Source organism: Mytilus edulis, chromosome 1, assembly GCF_963676685.1.
Source record: "Mytilus edulis chromosome 1, xbMytEdul2.2, whole genome shotgun sequence".
In the NCBI taxonomy this organism is placed as follows: domain Eukaryota; kingdom Metazoa; phylum Mollusca; class Bivalvia; order Mytilida; family Mytilidae; genus Mytilus; species Mytilus edulis.
The window spans coordinates 46,625,293-46,651,706 of NC_092344.1; the positions used below are offsets into that span (position 1 = coordinate 46,625,293).

Genomic DNA, 26,414 nt, shown 5'->3' on the forward strand with positions numbered 1-26,414 from the left:
CTTAAGACGACAAACTCTGTTCCTTTGGTACTGAGGATTCCTTATTATTCATGGGATACCAATTCTTGTGGATTTATGGATGTAGGTAAACCACAAAGTTAAATGTTCAACAAAGTTCTAATTTTCTATTGGTTTGTATGCATATTTTGGCATAATCAAGAAATAAAATATCCAAACTACAATTGTTCCTCAATTCATGATAATTGGTAACTAAGAAAATATATGAATCCATAGCATACTTACTGGCAGGCCTGGGGTAATGGTAATTTGTAATTGTAATGCATTGTAATATTACATTTTTTGGATGTAATGCAAAGTGATTTGTAATGCACATTTTCTGCATTACAATTACATGTAATGTAATGATTACTTTAGTTAAAAATTGATGTAATGCCTCATTCTTAGTTTTTGTAGAATTTTGTCTCTTGTTCTTCAATCATATTATTTTCTTTTCCTAGTTATTTTCATAAGTGTGTGATTATAAAATGTTTTGTTCTTCAAAGCATGAAAAATCCAATAAGATAATTATTGGAAGAATTAACATAACAGTTTTCTCAATGCAGATGAAACACTGGGAAAAGATCTTAACAATTCTGATTAATGATCAAACAACTTCATATTGGCATAAGAAATATTCTTGCACTATTAACATTAAATGTTTTATTAAACCATTTCATGTAAATAACAAATAACTTCATTTGATAATTGTAACTACAAACAATATTAGTTAAAAAAAAATTAACAAGATTAATAACTAACAAATTAAAACCATGCATGGTATAGAAAATGCATTCAACAGAGTAATAATGTCTTCATGCGATGTTATAATATCTTTTTGTCTTTTTGCTGATGTGTAATTTGTTTGAATATATCTAAACAATATCAAATTTCTAGATGTAAAGGTGAAAGTTATTAAAAAAATCTATATAAAAATAGTTAACTAAAAAATTTCAATAATGTTTATCATTTCTTTAAAAAAGGAAGACATTGCAGGCGATATAATCCATGTCCTGCAACATGAAATTCATCAAAATCACCAATTAAGTTTCTGTACTACATGTAATTACATCTTCTCCACCAATTTAATTTGAATTTCAACTATTACCCCTTATTTGCATGAATGCTTTTCTCTTTTGCTTTATATCTTGTGTCTTTCTTTACACTTTAAACCATTGCATCAATGTTTCTCTGCGTTACAATTCCTTACTGGTCAACATATTCCATTCATGCCACTGCATAACCAGGATGTTCACTCATTAATGTCACTCAAGAAACACTTAGTTCCCTACTGTTTGAAGATAAAGCCATTAAATGAGATGATACCTAAGAAACAAAATTGAAAAATATTTAAATACATTGTAATCTGATTTACAAAGATGCAACATATGCCTAATTTTTTTTTGTAAATTACTATTTTTCTGAAACTCAACTGACAGAAACCTGGATCATGTGATACTACCATATATGGACACAAACAAAACTGAATGTACACAATCAAAAAACATCTTGTCACTTAAATTTAGAATCTTTCCTATTGCAGCATGCTCACAAAGGATAATTAGTTATAACAAGAGTGCACACACTGAAATGTCTCGCCTTCTTTACTAATCATTGATATTATGTTGATAGGCCTAAGTATAAAGCGTTATTACAACTGTCACATAAACTTAACATTAAACAAGATAGTTAAACAAAGACCAATGAACCATGAAAATGAGGTCAAGGTCAGATGAACCATGCCAGGCAGACATGTACAGCTAACAATGCTTCCATACAACAAATATAGTTGACCTATTACTTATAGTTTAAGAAAAATAGACCAAAACACAAAAACTTAACACTGTCCAATGAACCGTGCAATTGAGGTCATGGTCAAATAAAACCTGCGGGACTGACATATAGATCATAATATATTTCCATACACCAAATATAGTTGACCTTTGGCATATAATATTAGATAAAAAGATCAAAACCTAAAAACTTAACTTTGACCACTGAACCATGAAAATGAGGTCAAGGTCAGATGACATCTGCTGGCTAGACATGTACACCTTACAATCATTCCATACAACAAATATAGTAGACCTATTGCATAAAGTATGAGAAAAACAGACCAAAACACAAAAACTTAACTATAACCACTGAACCATGAAAATGAGGTCAAGGTCAGATGACACCTGCCAGTTGGACATGTACACCTTCCAGTCCTTCCATACACCAAATATACTAGCCCTATTGCTTATAGTATCTGAGATATGGACTTGACCACCAAAACTTAACCTTGTTCACTGATCCATGAAATGAGGTCGAGGTCAAGTGAAAACTGTCTGACGGGAATGAGGACCTTGCAAGGTACGCACATACCAAATATAGTTATCCTATTACTTATAATAAGAGAGAATTCAACGTTACAAAAATTCTGAACTTTTTTTTCAAGTGGTCACTGAACCATGAAAATGAGGTCAAGGACATTGGACATGTGGCTGACGGAAACTTCGTAACATGAGGCATCTATATACAAAATATGAAGCATCCAGGTCTTCCACCTTCTACCGGTAAAATATATAGCTTTTAAGAAGTGAGCTAACACCGCCGCCGCCGCCGTAGCCGCCGCCGGATCACTATCCCTATGTCGAGCTTTCTGCAACAAAAGTTGCAGGCTCGACAATAAATCAGAGGCAATCTGTTCAGTAATTGTCTTAAAGATATAACAAACAAAATTTTGAAATACCTTATAGTAAGTACCATATCAACAAGATTAAGCCATTTAAGTAGTGTTCTCAAATCGTACACTATTGCCTAACCGGTTACTCTGATAATCGTTCGACCGATTAACCGGTTAACCGGTAGTTTAAGTTGGTGTTTGAAAGTCTTATATCTTTAGTACCCTACACATAGCTATAAGATGTGGTATGAGTGTCAATGTGACAACCTTCCATCCAAGTCATAAATTTATGCTTTTTGAATTGAAGTTTGTCCTTAAGCATTATAAGGCTTGTCTGTGAGGATTCCTTGCGAAGTTTGACTTTTAATATTCAGATACACGGTATAAACTATGGCTTTTGTATCAACTTCAGATTGAAAAATAAAAAAAAACAAGAATGTGTCCATAGTACACGGATGCCCCACTCGCACTATCATTTTCTATGTTCAGTGGACCGTGAAACTGGGGTAAAAATTATAATTTGGAATTATAATTTCGAAAGATCATATCATAGGGAACATGTGTACTAAGTTTCAAGTTGATGTAACTTTAACTTCATCAAAAACTACCTTGACCAAAAACTTTAACCTGAACTTCGCACTATCATTTTCTATGTTCAGTGGACCATGAAATTGGGATCAAAACTATAATTTGGCATTAAAATTAGAAAGATCATATCATGGGGAACATGTGTACTAAGTTTCAAGTTGATTGGACTTCAACTTCTTCAAAAACTCCCTTGACCAAAAACTTTAACCTGAAGCGAACGGACGAACTGACGCACAGACGGACGGAGGCACAGACCAGAAAACATAATGCCCCTCTACTATTGTAGGTGGGGCATAAAAACTTCTAGTTCTCGTAGAAGCGAATATGTCTGAAACCGATTATTTTTTCCGTTTCTCTCGTCTCCGAAATTAATGTGGAGTGTTTCAATTTGAAATGATTAAGCATGTTACTTGTACTATCACGTATACATTTAGTACATTCACATGGGTCTGCATTTCACAATATTTAAGTTAACATTTCGTCTACAGTATATCAAAGCCTTACACGACAGAGGTTGCACACTTAGCAATCTAGTTAAAAACCGATCTCTCATCCCATGTGAGTGACCTCGTAGGTGTGTCTTTTTCGACTAATGAAAATGAGTCTTCGACGATCTTGAAAGTTTATCATAAGGTAAACATGGTAAAGGGATGTAAATCATTTTATTTACGAAGAAATCGTCAGTCCAAAGAATTCATAAACTTTTTTGATTGGCTTATTGATAGGTCATCAACTCATTTGCATATCATTATAAATTCATAACTTCTAGTTCACTCACATGTGACCTCAAAGTGGGTTTCGTTAGATCTCCCAAGCAACATATTAGAAAACGGGAGTGATGACAGATCTGTTTTTAATTAGATTGAACATTTAGAAGTAGGTCTACACTCTATTGGATCAAAAATAAAATAATGAAGTAAATCGTATAATTTAATTGTATTACTGATTTAAAGTTACTGTTAAAATAACATGTATACTAATTATTTTTCATTAAGATCTTGCCCCAAGATGAGCGACAAGTTCTAATTAATTTTATGATTTTCGGATTAACAATAGCAATCAATAGACTGGACAATTGATCTGTCAAATTAATTACAGTGACGACAATTTTTAAATAAAACATAACTATTTAATGATTTCGACACAAATTTATATCAAATCTATTAAAATTGAATAAAATGTCCGGTTAACCGGTTAGTGTTTTTGGCATTCGGTCGTTAGAATGGTTAACCAGTTCACTGTTGACAACACTACATTTAAGCCTCTGATGTCATAATTTAGCACTTTGATAATGTAATAATAATTCAACCTTTTTTGCAATGAAAACACTCTCTACACAATTTACTGTAGATTTGGTTTATTATACCAAATCTATTTTCGTTAACTAAAGAAAAAGTCATTCAGTAAATAATCTTAATATGTGGATTGCAACTTCAAAATTATTTCAAATTGATTGACTGGTTGATGTCTGTTTAATGCCAATGGCAAATGTACGCATAATCAGGATGATAACATACATGTAAAAGAGATTTTTAAAATATAGGATGCAATGTACTTGATCATCCCAAGAATCAGATTATTAATGTGCTAATGCACAAGACAATAATTCGTACAAAAACATATCCCAAACATAAGAGATATCATTCTGACAAGTCTTTTTTCCACTGACACTGGAAAACAACCAATCAATCAATTACAGAAAATTTCACAAATTTGAATTCCTTATTATCGTAATGAAAATATATATAAGATACATCAATGTTTATCAATTTTTGAATTTTACTTTTCATCACACTCCATCACAATACAGAGATCAGTAAATGGTGATATTTAGTATTAGATTGGTCAAAGGGAGACAACTATAGTATGTTCAGCACTACTTAAGATATAGTGATAGTGTCTCTTTGGATTTATTTTGTTACTTACATGGTATAGAAATTACAAAATCATTGGCAATCAAAATATATGATTTTTTTCCCTGACTGCTAAGATAGCAAACAAGTAGTGAGGGGGATATTGGAATGTGGGATATAGGGGGTAAAATAAACTGGAGATGTATGTGCATAGAAGTAGCAAATATCAGTTTGAAAGTCTTTGGTTTTACCTGGCCGGTGTTTGAACTCACAACCTTCCTCACTCAAGACAAGTACACTACCACAAGACCATTGATGCAGTTAAGAAGCACTCATTTGACCCTGTTGTATTCCTGCCAACATCAGAAACCTTCAAAGAGGGAGATTTACCCTCAGCTATGACAGCTGAGTGGGAGATTTTGAGCGAACGACATTTTCAAGTGAAATATATGACCTGTTTATTTATTCATCTACAAAACACATATAAGAGTTAATAGATATACTTTATTTCTTTGAATATGGTTATATCCAATACAAGGTGTGTTGTTTGTTAAATCTTTACTTTTTCATCATCTTTGATATTTGCATCCCATCAGGACATATCTCTATTTCAAGTGTTCAACCATATTGTAGTGTATTATAGGTTGTCTCCTGCTCAAAACAGGAGGGTTGGCAGATATGGCTGTTGATTTTATGATAAAGGGCCAGAAATTGGAAGCTTAAAATTACCATGTATGTAATGAAGACTATGCATAAAGTGATTTACTGATGTTCCTTTCTTTTTAAACAGTTTTTATGGGTAGCTGCCTAATACTCAAATACTCAAATTTCTTACTTTAAAAAAAATTAAATATTACCATAAAAGTTTAATTCTTCATAATCTTATAAAAACATTGTCATACCTGTAGAACTCTAAATGCACAGACTTGGCCCTTATAGTTTCCAACTAAGGTCAGAGAACTCCATAATTTGGACAGAAAACTGAAACAGAGAAAAAATATTTTTAATTTTGAATAAATTGTGCATGATATTTAATATTCTAATATGACGTGCTTCTTTCGCTTTGTATATCTATACTTAGCGCAGACTCAGAGATAAACATAATAATGGCTGTTACAATATACTTCCCACGTAAATCTACATGTATTGGAACCTATTTGCAGACCCTTTGTCGACTTTATTGTTTTTAAAAGTGCAATTAAAAAAAGACAAAATAACTGTTATTCTTATTCGAATGCATAATAAAAAGAAGTAATGCACAAGAGTTGGTAATATCAACAAAATAAAAATAAAATAAAATTCCGCGAAAGTCTATTAATTTTTTTGGTGCATTTAAGTAATTTCAAAACATGACGTCATACAAATGAAACCGCTAAAGTTGAAAGTTTTCTGTTACGTGAATTCGTTAATTTTATCCCTCGCTAACGCTCAGGATAAAATTCGAATATCATGGCCCAGGCCATGTGTAAATTTCCAACAATCTATGGCTTCCATGAATTATTTCTTAAACTACACAAATATTTAAAAATTGTTTCTCATACTATTAATTGCAACTAATGTGTAAAATATTGTGTATCTTCATTTGTGCATGGTTACTTTTCAATACATGTATTCCCTTCATCTGCAGAAAAAAACTAAATGGATTATAACAATTTGAAATAACAAGAGTTGACACTAAAATGTTTCAATGCTCTTGTAAAGCTTAAATTTATATTCAGAGTTTTTGACTCAAATTCTTTAAAGCATTTTAATAGCAGGTATATAACTTATAAAAAAGTCAAATGACAAATGACACTTGCTGATCTATTTGACAACAATAAACCATACATGTACCTGCAAGATACTCTAAGGATAGCTTCTAAATGCCTCTTTCTAAATTTTAGCACATCTACACTGTGACTTGCTCCGATCTGAGAAACAAAAATTATACAAAGTATCTGAATTTAATATAGTTACAAAGCATCACATAAAACTAAAATAAATGATTAAAAAATTAAAGAAACCTAAATTGTTTATGCTTCATTTACTGTGAGCTACCATATGTTCATCACAATTATAAAACTGCAAGAGGAAGGATCATCCAATCTCTGCTCACTTAATTGTTAATAATCAAAGTTTCTGGCAATTCACATACAGGAAATGGCATAAAGCAAAAAATCTGTTCATTTAGATAGTTTATAAGCTGGATGTAATTACAGGAAAAGTCAACAATGCAAAGCTCACTTTTATACACTTTAAACACAAACCAGATGCTCCGCAGGGTGCAGCTTTATACGACCGTAGAGGTTGAACCCTGAACGGTTGGGGCAATTATGGACACAACATTCAAGCTAGCTACAGCTTTGAATTTGGATTGTGATTAAATAGTTGACACAGCATAGGTTTCTGACACAGAATGAATGTGGTCTAATGAACTTAAAATATTTTTTTGCTTTTGAGCAATTTACTTGAATATTAATCCTCTCAAAGAAAAAAATATTTGAAGAAATTTTCTTTTTAAATTCTGAAATCTGAAATGAGAAAAAAAATTTACCCCCACCCCAATATTTTTTTCACTTCCCCCTTTCCCTTATTCCAAAAATGATCTCAATTCAAATTTCTAATGGAGTTTGCAACAATAACTACTCATTTAAATACATCATAAAATATTAATATAAAATGTCATACAGTCAGGGGCGTAGCTAGAAAGAAACGATGTGGAAGCAACTACCGCCGAGCGTAGCGAGGCGAAAAAATTTTGGGACCCTGTTATGCAGAATTGTTATTTTTTCGGTTTTCGGTCATAGGACGGTTAAAAGAGGAGCTATATGTAGATAAAAATTTATGAATGTAAAACTATTAATAAATCTTCTGAATATAGTAATACATAAACAACAAATATTTGTGATACAGAATTTACTCAAAATTGTCCAAAATCTGCTCTTCGGGTCTGGGCAGAAACAAACTTCTCTATTACTTTGTCAACATTCACACTGAAATGCCGATGAACATGCAGTAATCATGGTAATGCTATGTAACTTTCGTTGTTCATTGTTGATCGTATATTTGTACATTTGATCTCAGGGCCATCATGGCATGGTAGCACTCGCGAGATGTTATAAACCAGCGTACGTGTTCGGCATCGAGCGACCTCCCAATTGAATTCGTCAAAATTACATGCTAGGTCAGTTTCGTATGTTTCAGACAATATTGATCAATATTGAGATTTGTTCGTTTGTGATATTTCCTACAACACGATGAAGCCGTGAGATACAGCACAAAGAAACGATTTTCTGATAACTTGACGCGACTCCACTCTCCAGTTGCCATATCATATGGTCTATGAACGCAAAAAATAATGACTTTCCAATACTGTTTTGGCGTGGTTGCAGGGTGATTGGCTCGGCCTATTTTCAACGATATCGAAGGGATCTGATAATTCTAATGCCGATTGGTACATCTCATTCCAAACTGATAAACTGTACACTGTAAAATGTGCTCCAAAACTACATATCTTAGAATAGACTGAGTATTACAAATTCAAAAGTAAAAATCTTGTAAAAGATACAAGTAACCTTCCGATTTTGTCATAATCTCCACAAAAAAAAATATTTTGAAACCAAATGTCGTTATCTAATGATATTTCATCAATTAAAAAAAGTGACAACATAGGTGTTTCCTTTAACATTCAATTTATAATTTTTTATTTTGCCATTTCTTTTTTTGCATGCCGAATCAATGTGCACGCAACTTCGGAGCTACGATCTTTTTCTGAATAAACAGCTTCATCAACACTTGTAACTAGGTTGTCAAACTAATATCCGGGATAGACGGAAAAGACACCAACAGTCTCCGATTCCGATTGACAAACTCATCTCTCTCTCTTCTGCTTTTTTTTTTCTTTCGTTCTTTCTTTCTTTTTTCTTTCTTTTTTTTTTTTTTTTTTTGTTGTGAAAACGACGTGGATGCACGTGCTGTCGTGCCTCCGGGTAGCTACGCCCCTGACAGTCATGGTTAAAATTAATATTAAATAATAGTAACTTCTTAAAAAATAAATGGGGAATGTGTCCAAACAGACACAGATGATGCCCCCGCTAGCATATAACGTTATAAAGGGACATAACTCAAGAACTGTAAAAGTGAAGCTGCCTAAAATTGAACTAAAACTGAGTTTAGAGGTAATAAGCATTATATACACAGTTCATTAAATTTAGTTGAGACAAACTTAAGTTAAGAGAACAGAAACTAAAAAATTCTTCAGTTTTTCCACTTGTAAAGGGGCATAACCCTAGAATGGTAATCAAAGTGCTTGTAATCAAAGAATGGTAAAGATTTAATTTATCAGTTGGTAATAAAGTGAATATTGCATTGTATATTATTGTATATAGCATTGATTTAAGCTGATTCAACTTTTATTCTGGACAAAGAAAGATAACTCCAATTTTCAAAGAAGATTACATAAAGCATTCAACAACCAATCTGGACAAAAAAAGATAACTCCAATTTATTGACTTGAAACTACAAAATTGCTTGTTTTTGGCCCCTTATTCCCATATCCCTTAAAATATATTTTAACCTTCTACTTATGGTATTAAACATTGTGGTACAATTTCAGAACAATTGAAATACTTATACACAACTTATTGTTCTGACACTAGATAAATGCTATATTTGGACCCTTTGGGCCCCTAATTCCTAAACCTTAGGGACCTTAACCCCCAAAATCAATCCCAAGCTTCCTTTTGTGGTTATCAACATTGTGGTAAAATTTTATTGATTTCTGTTTACTTATACTAAAGTTATCATCCAAAAATTATCTGTCTTTGGACGACGCTTACAACCGCAAATTTTTTTGCAGTCGTATAAAAACAGCTCAATATCTTCATGTATATTGCAAATGTCCAGACAACTGCTAAATTTGAGAATGACAACAGAACTGTATCATGGAATGATACAAATTTTATTAATGTGAAAACATTACATGTATATTTTGCCATACATGTAAATCAATTGGTTAGAACTTTCTATAAATTCCATGTTCAAAGGAATCAATTGTTATGTTTATAATATAAACCCCATTTTCCTTACCTCACCATGCAGTGACTGAATAGCCTGTGTAATAAAATACTTAAACATGGCTGCTTCTATTTCTGGCTCTCTTGCTTCATCTTCAAATTCTCTACAATAAAAGTCAATATCAAACAGAATACATGTACAGCCATTCTAAAGATATTTAAGAAAGTTTATATAATAAAATTATTTTAAACAATGGTCAGCCAGTTTTATTGTAAAATACGCACATTTTTTCACTTCACTATACTGAAAATCAGAAACTTTGCATTGATTTTTTTCAAAACTGGATAGATTTTGTAAAAAAAAAAACTTTTGTACTTACAATTTTATTTTCAGGTAGGCATATGGTAGATGACCTTTACCCACAATCCTTTTGTACATTTCACTTTCTAAAAGAAGACCAGATTAAAAGCTATAAGATAAGATAAGATAAGAATTTTTTATTTTTTTTTATAGTTCCAAAATTTTTGATAGTTTTTTGATATGGGATACAAGTCAAAATATACAAAATATATAAGATATCTACTTTAGTTGTATATAGTGCTTTCTTTTTCATGTTAAATTCTTAATAGTGCTTATTAATACCAGAGGTAAGAGACAGTGAAATTTTCATTGCAGAGGTTGAAGAAGTCATATCACATAACTTTTTCTTGATATCAGCAAAGTTTTTCTCACAGGTGAATTAAGAAATGAAATGATCAAAACAGATTTTAACTTAAAATAAAACATTTATCAAAGCACTCTTATTTTTTCTATTAAAAAAAAATCACATGCATGTACATGTATACATGGGGAAGATTAGTAGCATTATAACCCTGAGGAACATATATGAGGGTTTGGATGGGGTTAAATGATTTAAGAATAATGCCCTTAAAAATGAAGATTAGAGAATAACGGGCAAAAAAAATGAAGATTAGAGAAAAAAGGGGTTAATTTTTTGAAGATTAGAGAAAAAAGGGGTTAATTATTTGAAGATTAGAAAAAAGGGATCTCCATGGCCTGTTTAACGATGGCGGGGCGCCCCGCCATCGTTCAAATGTCTTGCGCCATCGTCAAATGACTCGCCCCATCGTTAAATTGTCTTGCGCCATTGTTAAATTGTCTTCCGCCATCGTTCAAAACTTCATCTTTTTTTTGTAGCCCGACGCTATTTTTTTTTATCAATTATAATCAAATGCATGTAATTGCATAACCCTTAGGCTTTTTATGTTATAATCCAACACAGTTCTAACGCCTGAGGGATATCCGGATTAAGATCGCTAATCACTTGTACCTGAGCTTGTACAGGTAGATCAACAAATCAGACAGGAGAATACTATCTGAGGATAGACGATCCATTTGTCGAATTAATCAACTAAGTTTCAGCAAATGATTATGATAATTTAGATTAAATAAATTAATTAATAATCCAGTTACAAAGAAAACAGTTTAACAAGTCTAACACGTGCTTTATTTTGACTTACGCAATCAGTAATACAGTGGGAAATCTGGTGACAAAATATTACCTCCCCCTGTTAACACTGAGAACATGATATTCTCAATGTTTGCCTTGTTTTAGGACAATGTAGGAAGGAAACATTCAATTATAAATTCATGAGAAAAATTTCTAGTAAATAGTAAAATAAACATATCACAACTATATAAGTTGCAATAAAATCAAAATTTCCATTTCATGGTATTATTCCCCTCATTAAATAGGAAACAACTAGTACAGCAGGTCATTGGAGCTTGGTGTAAAATTGATTTAAAATGTTGCTACATGTATGTGAAAAAAAATACAGGAGTAGATATTATAAGATACTCTTAGTTAATTTTTCCTACTGGCTCAATAATGAATACCTTTCTGGAAGGCAGTGTCTGCGCGTACCCGCATGTGAGTACGAATAGCCAAATTGCCTTCTAGGCTGCACGTACCCACATCCGGTTTTATAATAAAATGTCGTCGGATCGGGAATGAAACGTGAAATATATACGGAATTTGTTGCAATTAGTGAATAAATTGATTAAAACTACTCAGAATTTTTATAAATATACACACATATATATAGGCAAGTGAACAGTTTTTTCTCAGTTGGTAAATATTCTTAAAATGGAAGAGAGTGATATTATAACTGTAGGGAAGACATTTCAGACTTATAATGAATTAGAAATATTTGTACAGAACTATCAGGCGTTAAATTTCAAACAATTGATGAAAACGTAAACCTCCAGCGCATTGAAAAATATTTTACCACTGAAGCTTTGAAACAACTAAAAGTTAAGATCACGGAAAGAAGGGAAACATGCGACTGGATATGTATAAAGTGTAAAAAAAAAAAAAAACCTACACGATCAGGACTCGTTGGCATGTGATTGCTGTTTAGACTGGCAACGTTTGAAATGTGCAGGGTTGAAATCTGTGCCAAAACAATCATATTGGATACGTAAAATTTGTTCGAAATCTTAACTAGTCAGTTACATGAATCTTTTATAATTGGTTTAAATTGATTTATCACTTGCTTCTTTAATTTTTATAAACTCAAGCTTTAATTTTAGTAGTTTTATATATTTTAAAATTTCAGTTTCTGTTTTACATTTTACTAAAAGATTGTTTTAAAATATCATATGGGTATATTTTTAAATTATTAAAATGTTATTCTTTAAATTTTCATTTAAATTTTATAATCGTATTAATTTCTATCATGTTTTTCTTTTACAGGGACTGTACAGTTTCATTTTACATCATTGTGTTTTTAATTTTGCAATGTTTATTATGTATCATTATTTAATAAATACAATTTGAAAATATTATTTTTCATACTATTCACTCTTTCTACACGAAATCCCAATATTATCGATAATTTCCGTATATATTTCACGTTTCATTCTCGATCCGATGGCATTTTAATAGAAAACCGGATGTGGGTACGTGCAGCCTAGAACGGCAATTTGACTATTCGTACCCACATGCGGTTACGCGCAGACACTGCCTTTCTGGAACATGCTGATTATTCATATACAATGTATGTATGCAGATATATCAAAAGAAATTCAAGGGAAAATATTACAAAGGAATCTATTGATATGTAGCAAAGATTAACAATTTTGAAATTAAGTTACTATGCAAATCAAAGGGACCTTACTCCGATATAAACATAGAATGAGAATAGATTGAGTAGATCCAGAAGCGGTCATATTTGCCAGTCTTGTCCTAAACTGAAAGTGTTTGTCCTAAACATGGAATTGGGATTTAGGACAAATTTTATTTTTTAACAGAAATAATTTCTGTCATTGAGTTGAGATTGAGTTTCTAAATTGCCATTTTGAACTTGTTTTTGTTTTATTATCCCTTTCCGGTAATAAACTGCCCCTCCAGGAAGTACACCACTAATTCATGGTCCCATTGCTTTCTATGTTAAATTCCTCCGTTTCAAGCAGGCACACCTCTTTTGTTTTAAGTTCAAATAAAGTGGCAATCATTGCATTGCAAAGCAACACTTTATGGTGTACGTCTTGTACTGAAAAAATCAACATACCTTTAATTGCAAATAAGAAAGAACTGGTTCCCAGATCTTCGGATGTACCCAAACAGGTACATCAGATCTGACAAACAGACAAAATGTACCCTCTTTTTAAAATTTGATGCAGTTTTTTTAATATTCAAAATTGTCCAAAAGTGTTCTACAATGATCACCAGTCCTTCAGCTTTTATTTGATACCAAAAATACCTAAATATTCTACATATTTTGAAAGTTACACTCATGCGTAGGAACTATTTTGTGTTAAATATGCACTACTTTCTGGTATGTGTTTACTGGCCGGGCCCGAATTAGTGGTGTTACACCTCCAGTATAGTGTTTTAATCCTGAATGCCCTCCTAATAACTATATAAATGCCTGGGGGAAGTATTGGCTTATGATCACTAATCTCTTCACCAAGGATCCGGAAATTTTTTCACCTAATTTCGGTCATTTTGGGATAACTTAAAAGTTGGTGCCCTTTTTCAAACAAAGATTGTGTGTATGCTCATACAGTCATACTCGTAGCATTAACAAACTTGTTTAACTGTTGCATCGCATTTATTTCAGAAATTTCCCTACCATTTTCCTTAAAATCGATCTTGAGCAATAAAAGGAAGGCAACAGTTTAAAAATGAAATGATTTTAATGACTCAAAACGATAAATTTCTCAAACTTCGCTTACGTTTCTTTCGATTTTGAAGCCAAAATTATAACTGGATGTTTTACGACAATAGTAAAACGACCAATTCCGGACTCATTTCCGGGATTAGTTTTGTTAATCAAATTCACAGGAAATCGTCGGCTTTTTAACTGTTTTACCTTTAATAGTGTTTGAATATTAATTATAATAGTTGGACTTGTTTAATTTAGCATGAAATCATTTTGAATTTACGATTTAGTGTCTAATTTGCGGAATAGAATTTCAAGCATGCGTATTAGTAAACAAAGCATGTGTGTTTGTAGTGAAACAACATTTTGTTCTACGTAAATTAATTTAATTTTAATTTAATTTTAAATCAGAATTGACAATTGTCTAAGCTGAGAAAAGTAATAAAATAATGCAGACAGTTGTTATGAACTTTTAATTTCTTTAAAATATTAGTTCTGAGCTCGTGATCAATAAAAAAAATTAATTAAAAACGTACACAGTTAAAGAGATTAGCGATCATTAGCCAATATTTCCCAGAGGCATTACTATAGTTATTAGGAGGGCCCTCAGGATTATAACACTTTACTGGAGTGGCAGTTTTATTACAGGAAAAGGATAACAAACAAAAAATAAGTTCAAAATGGCGATTTAGACAATGTTAGAAACTCAATCTCAACAAAAAGACATTGGATGACCGAAATTATTTCTGTAAAAAAATAAAATTTGTCCTAAATCCCAGTTACTCATTTAGGACAAAATACTTTCAGTTTAGGTCAAGACTGGCATATATGACCGTTTCCGGACCCTTGCTCTTCACCTATATTTTTAATTCAAACCTGGCTATTGATCACAAGCCTAGAACTAAATTGAAAATAAATTAAAATTCCATAACAACTGTCTTTCAGCTAATTGTCAAATATGATTTTAAAATTAGATCAAAACTTGATTTAATTTCTGAACAAAAAAGTCACTACTAACACATATGCTTTGTTTATTATGTAATATGCATGTCAAAATCCTCTTCCCTAGATCAAGGATAAATTTGTATAGTGACACTATACAAATCCTTGCGCAGATTAGACACTAAATCGTAAATTCAAAATGATTTCATGCTAAATAAAGCAAGTGCACTTACTACAATTTGTATTCAAACACTATCAAAGGTACAAAAATTAAATATGCCGATGATTTCCTGTGAATTTGATAAAAAAAAGACTAAACCTGGAAATGAGTGCCGAATTGCTCTTTATATAAAATTTTGCAGAACATCCAGTTTCAAATTTTGTCTTCAAAACAGATGACTACACGATACGCATATTATGTGTTTACATAAATTCCAAGAATATATATCATATTAATATCTGAATAAGTTTATCAAATTTGATGCCCTAACTATTCAAATCCTTGCCTTTACTATGTTCATTGATAGTTCTTTTTTAAAAGTAGGGCGAACGAACTTAGGGCGAACAGAGCCAGGGCGAACATGTTATTAGGGCGAACGGACCCGATACCCCGAAACGGTGACCGCCAATTCTGTTTTAGATTACGATATCTCCACCTAATTCCGTCCCTATCAAAATAACTGAGTTATATATTTTCAATCACTCCAGAATCTGTAGAATGTCACGAACCTGTTGTGTTTGTCTTTACTCGTCAATATTTATCTGATCATTTTTCATTTCACGTGTCGTCCTATTTATTCCATTCGGAACAATCCTTAGATTGATTCCGAAAGGTAAAATATTTTTGGCGTTGCTAGTAAAGAACACAGTACCCATATATATATTTAAGCGAACGGTTAATACCCGGTCATTACAAGATAAAACGAGTTTTGTCTGTTAACATCTCAAAGTTAAAGGAGGGTTGTATGGGGTTTACAAAATAGAAGACCACATGTATGCAATTTTATCTCAGAATCTCCCCCCCCCCCCCTAAATATCTAATATAACATTATATAATGTAATATTAAGGTATTTAGTAGGAATATTTTTTTCTGAGATCTGAGTGCCTGTGTAGGGGGTTAAAGAATATACGCGACAAAAAATAGGAATAGCGGCAAAGAATCAATAAGCAACAACAAAGGAATAAACAAAAATGCTTATAAATCTTGACCTAATCAAGGATTTGTATACTATACAAATCCTTGACCTAATAAACAATTTTATCCTCGTCAGATTTGCTCTAAATGTTTTGGTTTCAGAGATATTAACCCATATTATCCCAGTGACTGACTATATAATATAGTTCTTATTTTCTGTGTCATGTTGGTCTCTTGTGGACAGCTGTCTCATTGGCAATCATATCACATCTTCTTTTTATATATATATAATACACGGATATATGTTTATATTAACGGATGTTGACCATCATGGCATACCGTGAGCACCTACCCTGGTTAAAATGGGGTAGACCATTTTCAGTTAGCTTCTTCAATCGTGTTGCTCAGTCTTTAGTATGAATTTTGTATACTGTAACGTTGTCTTTTGGTTGTTTCTCTTGCCATGGTGTTGTCTTCTGCTCTTGAATGTCCAAGTTTGCCACAGTATCTTTCGTCTCCATTTAAACAACAAATGTCACGCATTTCATATACTTTTAAAGAAACTCTTTAATTCTGAACATATATATATCTGTTAATATTGACTTTAAACTAGCAATTACTCTGAGAGCAATTAATTTATAAGATATTACAAGAGACATGTAAGACGATTTATCCGGACTTATAATATTGTAGTATTTTGAATGCGTCTTTGATTGATTATATCGTAACAAGTTCATTTTACTCAGGGCAGTGAGTTTTCTGGTTTTGTGTGTACATATACCCTTTTATAAACTCGTTTTTTCATGCAGCTAGCTTCTTCAATGGTGTTACTAGTTCATTAATCGTTGCCTTTTGGTTTATTGTTACTTCGGCAGTTTTTAAATATAAGGATTCTTACATAGTTACTCGTGGATTATCGGATTTATCCAATCTTGATAGTTAAATTATCAATTTAACAGTCCGAGCCTCGGCGAGGACTTAAAATTGATAATTTAACTATCAAGATGGGATAAATCCGATAATCCACGAGTAACTATGTAATAATCTGTTTCTCTAATTATTAAAAAAATACATTTTCTTTTTTGTTAACCGAAAATCCCCTTCGACATTTCACATTGCACGAAGTTGTCAATTTTACTAACACCTGTCTGATTCATCCAGTTAGCTAAAAAGGTCACGACCCTCATCCTCCCACGTAAATCCACATGTATTTGAATCTACTTTGCAAACGCTTTGCCAATTTTGTTGTATTAGAAATTGTAATAAAACAAAAGACAAAAGAACTTTTATTCTTATTCGGATGCATAATAAAAAGAATTAATATAATGCAACTAGTTTTGTTTATTTCCTAAATATAGTAACACAGCTATGTTGTGCAATGTCAATTTCATCATGGAACACTTTCTCTACAATCAGGGGTTCATTAAGGGATGAAAATAAGCTTGATATTTATGTTACGATTTTAAAAGCTATTAATATACTAATTTAAGTTGCAGTATAAAAACAATATTTAGACAATGTCACAAAAATATTATTTTTTTTGTAACCATCGAAGTTCGTATAATATTGTATTAAAATGGAATTCTGAGGTAGGTTTTGTTTTCTTTTCTTTGATTTCATCGAGTCAACATGGCAGCTCTTTCGTTACAAAATGTCAATTTTGGATTTGACGGTAGCTAGCTTACGAGAAAATATGTAAATTAAAAATCGGAAATATTGGGTTTGAGAATTAAACATATTTTTTCCAGCGATATTAACGAAATAATCAATGCAAGCTAAATATTTATGAGAATATTTGAGCTTTATCTAACAAGGAGTAAAAAAGAACAGCTTCACACACGGCATTACCACTCTCGCTTCAGTATTTGAATGAACTTATTTGTCCTATTAGAATCGAAATAATTCATGGAAGCCATAGATTTGTTGTAAATTTACACATGGCCTGGACCGTGATATTCGTTAATTTTTTCCCTCGCTAACGCTCAGGATAAAATTCGAATATCACGGCCCAGGCCATGTGTAAATTTCCAACAAATCTATGGCTTCCATGAATTATTTCTTAAATCACTGTCGACTGAGATTAAAGATTCTTACAACATTCAATCAAAATAGATATTAATATATGAACACATAGGTTATTTCTAGCATAACATCTTTTGCGCTACTACATCTGTTGTTCAACGTTCAAACAATTCACAAATCCCGGCCACCAATTTTTGGCCCCTATTATACTTCGTATCTCTTGAATCATTTGATTCCACCTGGCCACCAATTTTTGACCCTCATAACAAAATCCCGGTCACATTTTTTTTTTTTTTTTTTTTTTTGACTACAAATTTTGAAGTTATTTAATTTAACACATAGAATTATTATTTTATGAGAACTTATGATTTTTTTTTCAAGTTTTAAATGTGTGTATATTAAAGTACAATTAGTATTTTCTTAGAGATTGTTTCAATTTTTTTTTAATTTTTATTATTATTATTCATAATTTTTATATAAATAGATTTCATTTACCAGTAAGAAATTTTTAGAAATTTCTAATTTGTGGGCGGGGGATGTTATGTTTATCTTTTTACAGTGAGTTGACTGTTAGTGTTGCTCTCCACCAATTGCAACTCATTCACAATTTTGACCAAATTGCAATTTGTTTTTTAAATTCAAATTGTTCAACTGGTCAGAAATTTGAACCAACTGCTGTAGAAAACCACAGCCAAGTGATGAAAGTGCAAGGTGATAAAATAAAACATACTTATAATCCTATAAGACTTTAACTCCACTTTAATGATGTGGTGACAAAATTAGTTTATCAGTTTGTATAGTTATATTATATTCATTTCCATGCTGAAGGGGAACTGTTTATTTTGAATTGCTATTAAATTGTCCAAACTAAGCTTTCATATAGTTTTTCTTTCTAAAAGTCTTCTATATTTATAAGAATCAGATATCATTTTAAATAAAACATCATATATTCAGTAAAATATGTGTGAAATAACAATATGCTATTGATAAATTTTCAGGGGAGATAACCTAATAATATTATTCTTTTGAATAAAGACTTTTTGAAAGAAAAGTTATTATCTCCCCCATGAAAACTTCCTACAAACATATATTGCAATTTTACACATATTTTACTAAATATGAAATGTTTTAATTCACATAATGTCTGATTCTTATAAATACTAGAACACACCCGTGATATCGCAGGTCCGTGACTGAATTAAAGTATATAACTATGCGCAAGCCTTATTTTAGTATTAGTATTGTCATTTGATAAAGTCATGCCGATTATAAGATACACAGTTTTCTCCGCTTTCAAATCTTTCTGTTTGAACCCGTCGAACTGGAACTTATCAATTATTGATAATATTAATTATTTGGAAAACAAAAGGTCCTGGAATGGAGTACTTTTTAATCAACAGCATTGTCCTATATTAGTCATAAATAAAGTTGAATTTTTTTATTCGTCGTTTTTACGTGATGACGGCTGACAAATTGGACCTCGTAATTTTAGTATTATAGATAGAATACTTTTAGAAAGAAAAACTATATGAAAGCTTAGTTTGGACAATTTAATAGCAATTCAAAAAAGTATTCTATATTTATAAGAATCAGACATTATGTGAATTAAAACATTTCATATTCAGTAAAATATGTGTAAAATTGCAATATATGTTTGTAGGAAGTTTCCATGGGGGAGATAATAACTTTTCTTTCAAAAAGTCTTTATTCAAAAGAATAATATTTTAGGTTATCTCCCCTGAAAATTTATCAATAGCATATTGTTATTTCACACATATTTTACTGAATATATGATGTTTTATTTAAAATGATATCTGATTCTTATAAATATAGAAGACTTTTAGAAAGAAAAACTATATGAAAGCTTAGTTTGAACAATTTAATAGCAATTCAAAATAAACAGTTCCCCTTCAGCATGGAAATGAATATAATATAACTATACAAACTGATAAACTAATTTTTGTCACAACATCATGAAAGTGGAGTTAAAGTCTTATAGGATTGTAAGTATATTTTATTTTATCACCTTGCACTTTCACATTTTGACTGAACAATTTGTTCATTTTTCTGACCAGTTGAACAATTTGCTTTAATAAAACAAATTGCAATTTGGTCAAAATTTTGAATGAGTTGCAATTGGTGGAGAGCAACACTAACAGTCAACTCACTGTAATACTGGTTAATGAAATCATTACAGTGTGTTCTGGCTGGTCATTATCGCGTATGATACGATTTTGACACGCCTACATAGCTAATGAATATGCATGACTATAGATAAGATCAGCACGTGTAGCCATAAACTGAGGGACTTGTAGATTTGTAGCATAACTGTACATGTGTAGTTTTGAAAATAGGAAATAGTTACAAAAACATAGTTATTATTATTAGTATCCGAGGAAGTAAAACACGGATCTATCATATGTATTCATTTTCTGTCATCACGTGCAATATGATGGTTATTTTATAGCTTGCTATATTGTATGGTCTTTGCTCGCCGGGTGAAGGCTGATCAGTGCATGATCCAGATTTACCTCATACCTTATAGCTGGAACTTCCCAGCTTATAGCGTTAAATTAAAAAAAAAAACATATTTTGATTGATAAGCGTCGAAATCATGATTTTCTGACTCAGACAAAAAACCCTAATTAACACCCACTTTTTTCTTTTGAAGTTAAATGGTTAATCTCTCACGTTAAAAAAAAAAGCTTTACTTAAACATTCTAAATTAAGCTGGTAAGCGTAAGAAATATTCGGTTTACATAAAAGTTTTTAAAAGAAAATCGTTAGTTCTGTAAATGGACTAATAATCGAGGACACACAATGTCAAAAACATTTTTACTGTTTACATAATTATCGAGCTTGTAGTAGTAAACAAAACAAACAGACACCCCATATCAAGCATTTTTAAATTGTAGTGATTGTACTTCTTTCGGTTAATCAAAATCACACGACCGAAATATGGTTTGAATGATAATAAATCGTAAGTGATATTTTATCAAATTGATAATTAACTTGTATGAAAAAAACTTCGCATATTTCATTAAATATTCTGAATTTTTCACGGGTCACTGATCATGACTTGCAATTTTTTTAATTTTTACAGTGATCAAGGATCTGTAAAGGAATATCCTTGTGATTGAATAATGCATGTACTTTCTATACATGTATTACTGTAAAAGTATAGAAATTCCCCGAATAATGTCACATGATTTTAAAATAAGTTTTCTAATCGATTATTTAGTTCATTTTTCAATAAAGATAGACGCAATATTTATGCACTATTTTACGAAAACATGTCAGATTCTCAATATTAATTTATATAAGAACTAACCAACAGCATTATGATCCATTATGCAGGACTAAACACCGTAACATTTCAAAGGGCGATTTGAGTAAAAAAAATACTTGGAAAGTTGAAGCGTTTTTAACATGTTTAATCATGATCACTAAATTTTTTCAATCAGAAGTAAAAATATGTTAAAACTAAAACAATTTATTAATGTTTTTTTATTGAAGTCTGCAGTTATCTGAAGGAGAAACTCACCGGAAAGTCGAAGGACAAACGTGATGTTACCCTGATAACTGAAGAGAAACCTAAATCTACCTCAACATATGGACAAGGTAAGCTTGTGTTACAGTAGCTGCCAGTGCACCATAATCAGAAGTATTATGTGGATGCATAAAAAGAGGAATCATTAAACATATGTTATGATCAAATTGCATTGATCTTTTGATACATGTAGGACTGTCTCAGTGGTCTTGTAGTAGCATTCTTGCATCACATGCAGTTGAGTGTTGATTCAATCCTCAGCTGTGTCAAACAAAGGACTACTAAATAGATATTAACTTCAAATACATTTTTTTTTATGTGTCAGATATTTGATTACAATCCAAAATTCAGACCTGTATCAAGCGTGAATATTGTGTTCATTTTTGCCCCAACTGTTCTGGGTTGGACCTCTGCTGGCTTTTCCAGCTGCGCCCAGCGAACCAATGTATATTGATTTGCTATGACAATGTATGAAGGCTCTTTACTTGGGTATGTCAATCAGTGTTTGCACTCACAATCTCCATTTGACCAGGAGCAAACAGGTAAAGAATTACTCTCATATTGTAGGGAATGTTCTCATTAACAGAATTAAAAGGGACTAATTGAGTATTATCAAAATTACAAGTTCTGTCTATTGTTTCTAGATCTTTACTATCATGATAATGGATATCATATTAGTACTATGTTTGCAACTACTTGAGTTATCTTTTTAACTTAAAACATGTAATTTACAACCTGTCCATATCCACATATTGTAGTCTTATAACTTGTATGCTTTACTCCTCTGTAAAGTTTATATTGTTTTTATATTATAGGCCATGTCAACTACAGGGAAAGTCAATATAGGCAAGATCAAAATGGAACAAGAAAGACCAGTGGAGGAATGCCAACAATACCTAATGGATAAATATAGAAACATTTGAACAAATTTCAGATTGAACCTATTATGTAGAGTTTTATTTATTTGAAATACATTCAATGAAGGATTTACCTTAAACTTGAACAAAGAATGGTATAACTGGATGTATTCATTGTATATTCAAATAAATATGACTGCTTCATTATTTTGTATGATTAATCCATATCTATTAAGTCTTTTACAAACATTTGATACTATTTTGTCATTTTGTTCACAGTTGAACTAGTTACTATTAAATTTGATGAATGTTTAGTGTTTTTTTCTCTTATAGATATTGCATTTCACAAAATGGATTCATGCACTTGAAGTTGTCACATCCAAAATCAAAGAATAGAACTTTTATTGCTGAACTCATCTCAAAGTCACAATAAGTCCCTTTAGAACAGAGTAAAATCCCACACCTCACTGTTATTCCAACAGTCTCTATCACAGGCAGATTTCTTCGTTAGATGTGGAAAACGACACATGTGACAAATAAAGCACAGTTTAAAAATCTTTTAACATGAAATCCCAAAAATCCATTTCCTTTCATGCCTATGCTTATAAGTGACAGTTCTAAAATATTAAAATGTAGATTTAGGCTTATTTTATTAGCTCATTCGAGATTTCACAAAGAGCATGATTGTATCCTAGATATCCAATATAAAATTTTCTTCCAGCTAGTCTGGCTCTATGTCACCACTCTGTATTTTATTTTAAGTGATAATTTAGAATTATATAAAAGCAAAGATAGAGACTAAGAAACACGAACCCCACCAACACTGGGGGTGATCCCAGGTGCTCCTGAAGGGTAAGCAGAGCCTGCTCTACATGTGGCAACCGTCGTGTTGCTCATGTTATTACAAACCCAGTAATAAGTCTAATTTAGTAGGTCACATACTTGAAAAGTGAAGGGGATTGTGGGTACGACAGAAGGAACATAACTATCTGCTATTATCTGTGAAACAGATATTCCATAACGGTCAACCAACTCGTGATGGCATCATGATAGGAAATACAAGCCCGGGAATATCGTATCAATTGGGTGATATATACTCCATATGCAGGCACTGCTGGAATATTGCTACACAGAAAGTTTATAATTTGGAAGCTGAACATCTCTAAACATTTTGTTTCCAAGACAATTTCAAAGTCAGAGAATTTTTTGTTGGAATCAGAGTGATTTTTTACAAAGTAGAATTTATCCCTCCCTTAGACAAAATACTTTTATCTACGTTGGTCATTTTTTTTTAAAAACAAATCATAATAATGTTGAAGCCCGACTTTGATTGCTGATGAAATTGACGTTAATAATTTAGAAAGAGGTTTCGTGGATACTTGGAAGACCAAGCAATAAACCATTGTTTGTAGGGACACTAATGTAGTTTAGATATCCAATACAGTGACATAAGACCCAGTTCTTCATCTTTGATTGAAATTCCAAAGGAACATAGAACAGACCTGTGATTATCCAGGATTTCCTCTTTAGTTTATGTCATGGGGTATATGTTGAGTTTCCAAGTGAATTGTCGATACCTAATTCATTTATCAAGCAATTTATGCAATGTGATTTACACGCAAAAACGATGTAGTATGGGGCTTTATCTGCGGGGACAACAACATATGTGTCGTGGAGGTAGGACAAGTGTTTTGCAACATTTGGGTCTTTAAAGATGGACGAAGCATGTGTATTGATAAACCCATTCAGTTGTTTCTTAATTCTGATTTATACAATAACATGATGTAGGACAGTACCCTGACATATTGACTGGCATTTATATAAAGCCAAAATATTTCACCAGGTCAAAGTCACTACGGACACATTACATTGCTTTTAAGAAAAATACAGTATGTCATTTGCTTCACAAAATTAATTTTTATTTTCCAAAAATAAATAGTAAGTGTGCGCAATTTTCTAGGTAACACATATGACAATGAAGTTTAAATGTTAGTTTTATACCAAATAAGTGGTTTTGTCGTATACCCTTGTGTAAGTCAGATCGTTTTAAGATTTCTCATGTATAGCTGAAAGTCACTAGGGTATAGAATTGTACAATGTACACTTTTCGAGATGATCAGATGAACATAATTCAATATGAGACAAACAGGAAATAAGACCGTATTTTTTATATTCTGATTATCCAGTGTATTGTGTGTTGTAGAATAGGAACAATTCCAATAGGCTGAAACAAAATCCTGTCCTCCTTTTTCCCCAAATGTGACCAACCGAATTAGACTTGTGACCGGGTTTATACTTACATCAGCAACACGGGTGAACATGTGGAGAAGGGTCTACTAAATCTTCCAGAGCTCCTGATATCACCCCCGATTTCTGGTGGAGTTCGTGTTGATCACTCTTTTGTTTTCTATGTTGTGTTTGGAATACTGTTGTTGGTCTTTATTTTCTTTGCCATCGCGTTGTCAGTTTATTTTTTACATGTGCCAGTTTGACTGTCCCTTTGCATGGTATCTTTCGCTTTTATTACACAACACTGACAGGTTTCATGAAGTCATAAACATGAATTGAAATCGGCAGTATTTATGCGAGTCCAGTAAGTATAGTACGAAGTTATCAGACATTCGAAAGAACGATCAATTTAAACAAATCAGTATGTAAGCCCTAAGCGCTTTTTCTTCAAAGATGTAGAAATTTCCTCTCAGTTCAGATACGTCATCATTTTTTTTTCATGTTAGGTTTGTTTACAACATTACATAAGAACTGATATTTTTTTAAATATTAAAAAGTCTGTGGTATCTATAACTAGATGGCAAAGTTACTAATGTGAATAACGCCTGCTTCATTTGAACAGATACATTTAATATGAGTTGAACGATATTCAACAAACCAAGGATTTGCAAATCCTTGAACAAACCGTACAAGATGAAGTTGTGTAATGTATAAACAGGATAAGAATGCAACAAAAAGAAAGTCGACATCTAAAAAAAAAGGAGTTGGCAAATCGTCTCTTAGCTTCATTTTTCCCCATTTTGTACCAATACAGTTATGTCTTAAAATGAACAATGGCGACTTTTATTATCAAAATTGACAGAATGTGTATACACGTTTAGCTATACATTTCTCGTTTTCTTTGCTACATTTAGAAGTAATTAGGCAATTAATCTTCATTAACATGGTTGTAATGTTAAAACGTTTTTCAAGCATTATATTCCCTTTTTAATTCGGCCAGTATAATTACTTTTAATATCATTGTTTTTAATGTATCTTTTGATATGTAAACACAATTAGAATATAGATCATAAAATACATGCTCTGACAAAGTTCTTCCTAAATATGAACGAATTATAAGAGTGGAATCGTTTTAACAATCAACACTATTAATTTAACAAAGAGTCTCCCACCTGGTATGATTTCCAATGAGACAACTACCCCATAATACAAATGTCGTAGATGCTAGAAACTAGATATCATCATTCGTTTTTAGTTTTTAAACAGTTATCAATATATATTTTTTTAATTTAACACTATAAGTTATGGGGGGAAATCTTGGTTCACGCAATATTTTTCTGTCATCTGCTTGACCACAATATTTTTTCCCTTAAATTGGGGATCAGAGTATTTTTTATATGTAAAATCCGTA

The 26,414-nt window shown here is 31.7% G+C and overlaps 1 protein-coding gene and 1 long non-coding RNA gene across 2 annotated transcripts; one reads left to right on the plus strand and one right to left on the minus strand.

Annotated features, from left to right (window-relative positions):
• Nucleotides 1-643: 643 nt before the first annotated feature.
• LOC139513184 (ribonuclease P protein subunit p14-like) lies at nucleotides 644-16,045 on the minus strand. The gene is made up of 6 exons (XM_071301466.1): nucleotides 15,939-16,045; nucleotides 10,481-10,547; nucleotides 10,174-10,264; nucleotides 6,940-7,016; nucleotides 6,009-6,087; nucleotides 644-1,323 (listed from the first exon to the last, which is right to left on the minus strand). Exons 2-6 carry the CDS (start codon nucleotides 10,537-10,539, stop codon nucleotides 1,267-1,269), a joined length of 363 nt encoding a protein of 120 aa, XP_071157567.1. The 5' UTR covers nucleotides 10,540-10,547; nucleotides 15,939-16,045; the 3' UTR covers nucleotides 644-1,266.
• Nucleotides 16,046-21,212: 5,167 nt separating this feature from the next.
• Nucleotides 21,213-23,088, plus strand: LOC139483452 (uncharacterized). The gene is made up of 3 exons (XR_011655014.1): nucleotides 21,213-21,347; nucleotides 21,884-21,988; nucleotides 22,733-23,088. It is a non-coding gene; the product is annotated as an uncharacterized lncRNA (long non-coding RNA).
• Nucleotides 23,089-26,414: the final 3,326 nt, after the last annotated feature.